This window comes from Toxotes jaculatrix, chromosome 22 (genome assembly GCF_017976425.1).
Source record: "Toxotes jaculatrix isolate fToxJac2 chromosome 22, fToxJac2.pri, whole genome shotgun sequence".
Taxonomy (NCBI): Eukaryota; Metazoa; Chordata; class Actinopteri; family Toxotidae; genus Toxotes; species Toxotes jaculatrix.
The window spans coordinates 15,101,090-15,111,709 of NC_054415.1; the positions used below are offsets into that span (position 1 = coordinate 15,101,090).

General features: G+C 46.3%; 1 protein-coding gene and 1 long non-coding RNA gene across 6 annotated transcripts in view; one reads left to right on the plus strand and one right to left on the minus strand.

Annotated features, from left to right (window-relative positions):
* The window catches only part of lmo3 (LIM domain only 3), a 35,050-nt gene extending 32,817 nt beyond the window's left edge, over positions 1 to 2,233 (minus strand). Inside the window, exon 1 of the mRNA XM_041029856.1 lies at positions 2,038 to 2,233. Within this exon, the coding sequence (XP_040885790.1) occupies positions 2,038 to 2,062 (25 nt within the window). The 5' untranslated portion in view covers positions 2,063 to 2,233. The remainder of the gene's footprint in view (positions 1 to 2,037) is intronic.
* Positions 1 to 10,360, plus strand: part of LOC121175965 — a 61,454-nt gene extending 51,094 nt beyond the window's left edge. For 2 of the 5 annotated variants that reach the window (XR_005892842.1, XR_005892845.1), the window contains 2 exons: positions 7,683 to 8,106; positions 9,638 to 10,360. This is a non-coding gene — a long non-coding RNA (uncharacterized LOC121175965). The remainder of the gene's footprint in view (positions 1 to 7,682; positions 8,107 to 9,637) is intronic. The other 3 variants (XR_005892840.1, XR_005892841.1, XR_005892844.1) reach the window with 3 other exon arrangements.
* The last annotated feature ends 260 nt before the right edge of the window (positions 10,361 to 10,620 follow it).

Here is a 10,620-nt window from a genome sequence, read left to right on the forward strand (position 1 = left end):
TTGCCTGGACACTGTTTTTTTTTTTTTTTTTATTGACCTTCTCTGTGTTTTTAAGGGGGCGTGGCTACAGGCGAGGAGCTTTGCAGCAGCCCCCGTATTGTTTGGCCTGAGCTGACTGTGGAGAGCCTTTGTAGGCCCACTGGGGGTGAGAGGGGTGGGGGCAATGTGGCTTCGCACCAGGCTTGGAATTAGTATTCTCCTACTATTCCCTGAGGACAGGCACACCCCCACTCCCCTTTGTCCTCCTTTCACCACACATACACACACACACACACACAAGCTCAATATTTTTACTTAAAGTATAATTTTATCTTTAACTTATTCTTAAACACTGAAACTTTCTATTTACCATTTTAGTTTGAACGTGTCAGGATGCAAATGCATTTAGTGATACTTAGTCAGTCGGCACCATTTCAAAATATAAAAATAAAACACACACACACACACACACATACAATTTAAACTAATCAAATCAAATCAAATCATTACCGCTAAACCAAACAGGTAAAATGATGCTGTTTCACTTTTTTTTTTTTTAATGTCCTTCCCTTAGAGTCAGTGGGTTTTCCAATGATTTCAGTACAGTTAACTTACAGGAACTTTAAAGTTGTTCCATCTCAGTGAACGCGGTGTTGTCTTCTACCATCACATGCTGCTGTAAGTGCAGACCGATGTGAGCAGTCTGTAGCCTGCTGACCCCCAGGACACAATGAAACCTGGTGTTTACTGGAAGGAGTCATCTGCCTCTGGCAGGTTTCAAGTTTCTGCACATTGTAACTTCATGTTGTAAATGAATAAACTAGCGGATGTCTTGAGAGTTAAGCAGGGGGAAAAAAACCCATTTTGAAAACTGCAGATAAGCTGCATCATTAACTGCTGTGATCCTTTAATAGAACATTTCTGCCACTACACTTAAAAACAATCTTTCTTCACCTGCTCCACATTCTGTTACAACTAATATATATATATATTTTTTTTAGTTTAGAAAAATCATTTGCAGAGACCATATCAAACAGGTTGCAGAGCGGTGAGCAACTCGGCTCATTTGTTCCGGTGCGTCGGGGCTGCTGATCTGTTAATTGGCTGGATTTAGAGAGCGGTGCGCACGACTGCTCGGCCGGCTGCTCTCCGCCCGCGCCTGTTCAGCGGCACTGATCCGTCCAGCCTCGTTACCACCACAAAGTCCCCGCTACTCATTACCAAACCAAAGGAAGGAAGAGTTTCGACTCCCCTTCTTCTTCTTCTTCTTCTTTTTTTTTTTTTTTATTGTGCAATCAACTCGGGGTAGAAGGAGACAAGCATGGCAGGAATTCGGCCGCTTCACTCTTCCGATTGCCGGGGGGGGGGTTGGAGGGGGTGAGGGGGTGCTGAACAAAAGCCTCATTTCCCATAAAGGAAGGGAAATCACAGCTGCTCGGAGCCCTAATGATTTCTGTTTTATTTGCTCGCTGGCTCGTACCCTCCCTTTCCTCCTTTCCATTCTCTCATTGTGGGGCTTCCAGGCTGCTGCTGCTGCCGCTGCCGCTGCGCGTCCTCGGCCACATGAATCATCATCTGAGCCCAGAGCGGATGGAGGATGATGGAGGGATGGAAGCGGAGAATAGCCTGCTATTTCAGTCCCAGCTGTTCGCCAACGAGATGCTGACATTTCACCCTATCAGTTTAATTACTGTTGCCATGGCAGCGGAGTGCTGGTAAAGGCCACTAACGGATTTAACACACAGACTCAATTTGCCATGCAGCTTTCACAAGCACATAACAGAGACCGCAGCCGTTCTGAGCGCGGTCACATATCAGCTGTATGATCACTAACATAACATCGCAGCATATCTCATCAATGCTTTGATGAAAGGTTATCAGGGGAATAACAGAGATAATGGATCAGAGCAGCAGAAGCAGCAGCAGCAGCAGGTCAGATCTGGACACGCAGCGATGGAAACAGCGAGATGCTGGAACTTGCCGTCGCGGATCACACCAAACACACACACGAAACGTGCCGTTCATACAAGCCGAAGCGCAAAGAAGAAGGCGTCTTACCGAAACTTTTCTCCCTTTTCTGCATTTGTTGAGCCGCTGAAGCAGCCGAAGCACCACCATGCAACCCGAAGCCGCCTGGTCCGGAGAGCAGCTATGTGCAGGGCAGACTGGGATCGGGCTTTGTTAGAGAGAGGGAACAATCCAGCACGGCGACCAGAGAGGAATGAAAAGAAGGGGGGAAGCACCGGCCAACAAAACGCAGGCGGGGGAGCTAGAGCGAGCTGTTCCTCCGCCGTCGGGCGTCACACGGCGTTTGAGAGAACGTTTATCACCGTCCGGAGCTGCGTGTGTGTGTGTCTCTATGTGTGTGTGTGTGTGTGTGTGTGTGTGTGTGTGTGTGTGTGTGTGTGCAGAGAGTGATGCAGGCAGCGAATGACAGCACGACAAAGAGACGATTCTCTTCCGCGGTGCAGCGACCATCTAATCCTACTGGCCACCTAATCACACAGGCTCCTGCTGCATGCTGCTTCACTAATTAGCGCTTTTGACGCGCCAGCGGTCACCGTGCACACGGAGCGACAAGAGGAGGCACGGTTCCCTCAATCCGCTCTCCCAGCATCACCACCGCTCTCCCCCAAAAAACTCTGCGCGTCCGCTCACGCGTATTCACACCTCACAGCCTCGCAGTTATGAAATCGGATTAAATATCAGCCTTGTTTTAAGCACTCTAGGGGCATTCAGGCACCAGCAAGACTGTTGCTTCCAAATATTCCATAATAATAATATTAATAATAATAATGATAATCTCCTGCTTGCTCACCTTTCTCAGCAAGTTAAGCAGAAGCCTCAACTCCAGCCGCGGATCCCAGTTTCAGATCCCCTATGAGGAGGAAAAAAAGTTTACCAAACTGACAATGGCGCGCCGCACCGCACCGATCCTCAGGATGGAAATAATGAGCTCCACATGGATCAGAGCGACCAGTTGTTCGCAGGATACCACACCAGCCACAGGTGTTCATCCGCCCGCCGCGCGGAGCACGCAGAGAGTGTGCGGGGCTGGCTCAGGCCGGCGTCCCCATGCATCAGCGAAGAGAGCGGCGAGAGACGCGGGGGTGGGCGTAATGGGGGTGGGGGGCGCGTATGGTGTTGGTGTTGGTGGAAGTCAAGCTTTATTATCTCCAACTCCCCCCCTCAATCCCTCACCGGTGAAACATTACACCGTCACGATAAGGTCATTCACTTATTACAAGACGCTCCACTACAACGGAGAGCATGCATCGCGTGCGCGCCCCCGGAACGCCCACTTTTTTTTCCCCCGTCGTCCTTCAATCTTTGGGGCGCGCGGAGGCACGGCGCTCATTAGACTACATCACAGAGACAGGAACACAGGTAGGCTGCGTTTGTTTGGAGGTGCGCGCGGAGCAGCCAGGGCACCCAGAACAAGTTGTTATCGGTATTTTTTTTATTTAAGGAGGACTTAATGCTGTGTTCAGGGGCGCAGTGGTACAAGGAGACAACAGCTTTCCCCTCTGACATCAGAGATTATTTAGATGAGGAGTTTAAACGCAGCAGTGTAAAAGTGCAGAGTGTTAAACAGCTCAAACACCAGCCGAAATCTCAGCTCTCCAAACACCTCACGAGAACTAATCATCCACATCGTGACATGATTTAAAGTCGTGCAGTCAGACCGATGGTTTAATGAGTAAGAACCAGGCTACTCACAAAGGACTGTCCGATTTATTAGGAACCCCCCCTTAACGCACCTGGAAACAATGTGTCTGTGCCAAAGAGTGCGAAGAGTGTCAGTCAGCACAATGTGTTTTTATCACGTTTAACGGAAGGCTAAATGATAAATCAAAAATATCAGAGTGCAAACAGGAAACTGATCTAGTGTGGACAACCACATCGGTCTTTGGCTGTGCCATTCTTTCTCCGTGCGCGCACACGCACACGCGTCATGTGAGGTCCGGGGTTCCACAGTGGCTGCCCGGCCTGATTATCTCCTCTCCACAGTCTTTATTTAAATCATTCCTGTAATTAAAGGACGGGATTATTCTTCGCCCTGTTATTGCGACAATCCCGCATCAGTCAGCCGCCCAGTTTTGACTGGCTGAGGCCACGGTGAGGCCCACATGTTAGGGGCACGGTGACACCCCCCCCCCCCCATCATCATCACCACCTCCACACACACACCCCTATGCCACTACCTCACGACTTGATATTGCGTACACACACACACACCTCGCAGTGTTCCAGTCCACAGCCTGACAAGTTAATAGTTGGCATGCGGCTCCAGCCTAAAATGCAGCGATAATGAGATGGGTCATAAAATGCTCTCCGCGCCATTATGAGTGATGAGATGCATTAAAGTTGACAGGGTATTACCTGCCAGTAATTAGGTTTTGTCATGGATTGAATTATTTCAAGGCGGCCTATCTTGGTAATCATGCAATTTGCTGCAGAGTGTGTATAGTGTGTGTGAGGCTGCCACCTCTCTCTCTCTCTCTCTCTCTCTCTCTCTCTCCCCCCTCTCTCTCCCGGTGCCCTTCCACTCTCCTTTCACTCACTGCGTTCCGCGAATTATTCATCCTCCGTATGAATGGAAGATGGAGACAGAAGGCGGCGGTGAGAGTGGAGGACGGAGGAGACCGTCACATGGCGCGGATCAAGTCTGCACATTCAGCGGGAAACACGCACCTCCACGTACCCATCATTTATGCGCAAACGGAGAGAGGGGACGATTGTTATGTTTGTACCTGACCCACACACACACACAGACCCCCTCCCACCCACCCCTGCTTCTGTCTGTAATGAAGAAATGTGATGACAGCGCGGACCTGCATCAAAACCCGGCAGCCCATCCTCAACACCGGCGGTGTTTTCACCACCCGAGTCTCTGATGCTGAGCAGAGGATGCAGCCTCGTTGGAGGAGAAGCCAAATACACACACACACACACACACACACACACACACACACACACACATATAGGTGTTATATGTCCTCACCGGCCATATGCTGCTCGTGTTTATGTCTTCTCGCGGAGCTCGCCCGGACACTTCACGCGCAGCCCCCCGCGCTCTGCAGAAAGCTTTAAACTCAACTCAAGCCAGAAACACAAAGAGGACTGAATACGTAAGCCTACCTTGAAGTAAAGCCAGGGATGTCCAAAAAAAAAAAGAAAAAGAAAAAAGAAAAACAAAGTGCTGCAGCGGCTTGTGTCTTCTGCGTTCTCTCGACTTTGAATCAAAAGTGTCCACAAGGCAACTTTTCTCAGAGCTGGTTCAACTCCAGATCGTCTGCAGAAAACTTGGCGACAGGAGTTTTGAGAACAGTTCTGCGTCTTCTGCTCCAGTTGTTGGGATGCCCAGATCAAAAAAATATTAAAGCCGGCTTTACCCCCCTCCCGCGGCTCCGCGCGTCCCGGACCCGGCTCACAGGGCGTCTCTCTCCCCCCTCGTTGTTGCCTCCTCACCTTCTCCCTCCCTTGTCTGTCTTGTCTCTCTCCGCGCGTTTGTATGTGTGTGTGTGTGTCTCTCTCTCACTCTGTGGATCTCTGGCAGGGAAAAGCGGTGGAGAGTCGAGCCTCCTCTCCTATTTAAGCCCCTCCACCAGGTCCCCAGTCAGCAGCACACTCCAGCTCATCCAAGAAGCTGACAAGCACCGTTAGGGAAGGCAGCGCATGTTGCTCTAATGGACCTCATTAAGCTCTACTTACAGATGTTCTCTTAACATAATTGATCTGCAGCGAGTTGAGAGGACGGCAACCTATTCCCCAGCCCCCAATTATGGCCCGGTAATTAGATCCCCAACCTCCAGCTCTCCACACTCACCCTTCTAACATTCCGAAATATCAAAGTATCTTTCTCTCAAAGCGACCGCCCCCCCTCCCATCCCCTCCTCATCCCACCCCCCCCCCCCCCCTCCACCATCACCACCACCACCACCTCACCTCCATGTCTCCTCCCCCCACCCCCTACCCCTCCCACCCACAAGACACTATTGACAGTCAGATCTGCTAACCTTTGTAGTGTAGCCAGACTTAGCAGTGCACTGACTCCAACTGACAGAGCTCACTCACTCTTCTATTCCTCTTTTCTCTCTCCTTGCTCTTTTCTTTCTTTCTTTCTTTTTTTTTTTTTTTTTTTTTACCCGTTGGGACACAGAGACAGAGAGACAGAGTGAGTGGCACACAGATGGAGAAAGAAAGAGAGAGAGGAAGGGAAGAGAAAAAATAAGTTAGCACTTTCCATAACGGTTGTAATGATAATATCTGTCAGGGGATTTTTTTTTCTTTTTCCAGTGGTGTCTTTTATCTTAAATAATTCCTGTGATGGCAACTTTGAGCGGGTGGGGGTGATGGAAGTTGGGGGTTTTTTTTTGGGGGGGGGGGGGGGGGGGGGTGTAGCTTGGGAAGGAGTGAAGAGTGATAGTGCAGCTTCTATAATGCCAATCAGTGCCACTCCTATCACCCATCTAATTAGCTACAGACTGCTAAAACAGAAAGCCCTTGATATGTGAAAAACTATCTGTGACGGGGTGTCACCCAGTATTTTCTGAGCAAGCAGTGGCGGGTAAAATGTTCACACATGTTTATATGTTGTCACATTTGTACTGCACATCTTTTTTTACAGGATGTCTAGATGCATGACCCAAATTGAAATGTTTCCTCACATGTATGTGTGTGAAAGTACAGCACTTCCTCCTGACCAGAGGACAGACATCTTCAAGTGTGATGGCGACAGTGCATCGGTAATGTACTATTTCTATTAGCTAACATTAAAACCCTTTAACTCTGATTATTTATTTTTTTATTTTTTTATTACTGACAACAAACAATGAATATCTCCCAGTAACTGCAATACTCAAGTACAAGTTCCTCAAAATGAAACTTAATAACCGTACTTGAGTAAATATTCTTCAGTTACTTCCATTGCTGGTTTTCACATGACAACAGTGAGATGATAATACAGATACATACCCTATGTGTGTGTGTGTGTGTGTGTGTGTGTGTGTGTGTGTGTTTATTCCCTCTACATGTAATTGGATGCTGAGCATTTCTGTAGTGTCGCTCCCATAAGATACCTTGTCAGTCAAACTGAGTGTTCAGTTTGACAGCAGCATTACACCATGCATTTCCTACACATGCATCCCAAACACACTCCTAATGTAAAGCATAGGACCACACGCCTCACCTCGCACACTTCAGCTGTTTACAACAGGTTTTCATGAACTGGCTGTGGGTTGTGATATCAAGCTGTCATGATGTGAGATTTGTCTCAACAGTAACATTTCAGATCTCTGTCCTTCTGAGAGAATCGCTTAACTGAGGGCCTTGACATTTACTAGAGGACACTCCAGTCCCCTCACTGCTATCATTGTCCCTCTATGGTTAAGTCATCTCAGGCAATCCAGGTGCTTAAGGACTGGATACTGCACCGTGGTCCTCCAGCCTCTCTCTCTCTCTCTCTCTCTCTCTCTCTCTCTCTCTCTCTCTCTCTCTCTCTCTCTCTCTCTCTCTCTCTCTCACACACACACACACTCCTCCCACCCAGGAGGATGGCAGGAGGAGGAAGCCAGAGGACTGTCTACTCCAACGACCAGCAGAAGCTCTCCTTAAAGACGCTCTCTGTAATTGCAACCAGTATACAACCTTCAAGTGGGGTCATGGGATACGCAATTTTAATGACAACCTTTCTCTTGCAGGCCCGGTTTTGTCCTTTGGCAAAAGAGAAGAGGCAGAACTAAGTTCCAGAGCAGAAAAAAAAAAAGTCTGCAGAATCACCTCTGGTAATATGTCAGAAGGGAGCCGTCCAAATCCAAAGAATAGCTGGGCCAAAGAGTATTGACCGTTCTTATTAGTCCACAGAGAGTTAATGGAGATTACTTAATTCAAGCTCCTATTCATTTCGTCAGAATATAAAACAAGAGCAGCAGCAGTCAGAGAGAGAGAGAGAGAGAGAGAGAGAGCGGCGAAAGGCTGTCTCATTCTCTTCGACTCTGAACAGGAAATAATAGACAGTGGCCAGCAACAAGTGGAAGATGAAAACAGCAATCAAAGAGAGGCTGCAGCTTGAGCTTCTGAAAACACCGGACAGCCAGACATGATTGATTTCAGCGAAACATATCGGTAAAAATCTAATGCAACAAATGTCTTTGTTTTTTTGTTTTTTTTATGTCCACTTGATCATTATCATGGGGTTGTTGTGCTAATGGTAGTTTAAACCATATATGTGTTAATGATTCAGTATTTTGACATAAAAAAATGCTTAAAAACTATGGTTTAGGGGTGAAGACGCCAACCATGATCCACAGCGTCTTTGGCTGGACATCGTTCCTCATCTCTCTCTCTCTGTCATTTTCTGTAGATTCTTTACTAAATCTATTTTTTATGAAGGCATTGGATCCACAAAATATTTGGAAAAGGGAAAAAAAATGTACAATGTGAGCACAGTGTAAACTAAAACAAGGTCTGAAAACTACACAGGCCTCCTCTGCACTGTGTGGGCACAGGATTAAGTAATAATAAAGCAGGATCTGCTTTAGATGATATTGTGCCTCGGTGGTGCACATTCTCATAACTACACAATTTGTCGATTTTCCTAAACCAGCGGACAAGCTGTGAATATGGAGCTAATTGAGGCCCCCCCTGGGGGTCTGGGGTCCAGGGCAAGTTGACTGCTGGGCCCCCAGTTGATGAGTCAGCCTCGTTAGAAGTATATTTAATTTAACAGCATGTCCAAGGCCAGGAAGATCTAGAGACATCTCAGAAGTAGCACTACTGTGCTGTGTAAAAATATAAAGAATGCTTTAGGACTGGAATGATTGTGTTAAACTGATAAACACAGGGCTCTTCCCATCATGATGGACAAACAGTGTGAGAGTTGATTTAACTTTCCAACCATGTGTCTGTGTGTAGCAGTGCTACAGTTTCAGTTTTCATTATAAAGATCTTTTCAATAACTATCTGCAGTTCAGTTCCACAGCAGCACCATAAACACAAAGCAGAAAGTAGAATTTTTCTATCCTGAAATGATTTTTCAGTTCGATTTGACATGCAGACATGTACTTTTACATGCATAAATAACTGCTGACACCGGGAACAAAATATTTTGCCTGTTTAACCTTGATATTGAGACACCAACTTGATCCTGGTAATGATCCGCAAAGAAATTAGAGGAACACCACTTTTAATCACGTCGCGTCGGTGATGACAGCCTCATGTACCGCTGTATTGTAATTAAAAATGCCAAGCTGTCACCGTCCCTGGTTACCACAGTAACCTGGTGTTTTGGATGGAGATTGGAAGTAATGGGAATTATTAGTGGAGACAGAAGCCTTAATTAAAACCTGACATTTATTAGTTAAAATGCATTCTACTTAGTTATTATATTAAAATAAAATTTTGAAACACAGCATTCTCATTGGCTGAGAACATTAAGTTGTTGAGCTCCATTATAATGGAACTGTAGTCGTTTGCCAAGTTCTGGAAACCAGTAAAGGTGACAGTTTGCCACCAAAACATCTTGGAAAAAGCTTTAGCAAATCATGCTTATCTATGGTTCTGTCAGACAAATGAAGCAGCTGCTGGAGCACCCTGCTAAGTAGCTTAATGCTACAGGATCTAACAGAATGACTCTTTGCTTCTATGTCAAATCCAGAGTTTGCTCGGCTGAGATGACATGTGACAGACGCAAACTGCAGAAAGTGAGAAGACGGAGAACAAAGGAGAGCCTACTCTGCAATTCCTCCGACAAACTTCAAACATCAGACTGTCCCGGCAAGCTCTGAAAACCTGCTCTGCACACATGAATCGGCCCCCGCGTGCTCTCAAACCTCAACTTTTTTTTTTTTTTTCCCCCAAGCTTAAGACAAAATATTAACAAAAGTGATTTAATGACACAAGATCTGTGACTGAGATTACATTGGTTTGAATTTTCACTCTTAAAAAATCTATATCTGTGTAGTTTGTCTTTAGGTTTTGCCACATTTGTATTGTCCCCGTTGATTTTTCACTGGTGTCGGTTCAGGTGCTGTTCATGGTTTTCCCACAACAATAACAAGACACGCAATCTAAAATGGCCGACAAAATTAACAGTAACTTGTGAATCGATTACTGTTTAAATTCATTTCTCGTTCCCTCAATTATTTTGCCATGAATAAATATCCACTAAGTGGAAAGTTCAGAGCCTGATAATTGGAACAACTACAGCACAAGTACTGAGAGACTTCAGTTAAATGGCAGAACACAGTTCATCCAACTCAGACTCTATACTGGGCTGGATATTGTTTCATCATTTTCATACAGGTACAAACTGAAAATACCTCAACACCAGCTGTCTCTGTCTGCATCGTATATGGTACTGTGTATGGTGCCATACTATTTTTCCAAGCCTTTAATGGTAACCTTGAACAATGCAATGCTGGTAATTGCTACATTATATCAATCAGTTCCATCCGGTGTGATTTCCTTGAGTAGCTTGGGCTGAAATTACTCGTGTGTTCAGAACTGAGCATTTCAAACAGACTGCTGTATGCCTCAGCAGCAATCAATCATCCTTAATCCAAAACCAATTTACTCCGCCTGAAGAGGAAAATATCTTTTAATCTCTCGCCGACAATCCCTGATTGCAGTGCCGAGCTT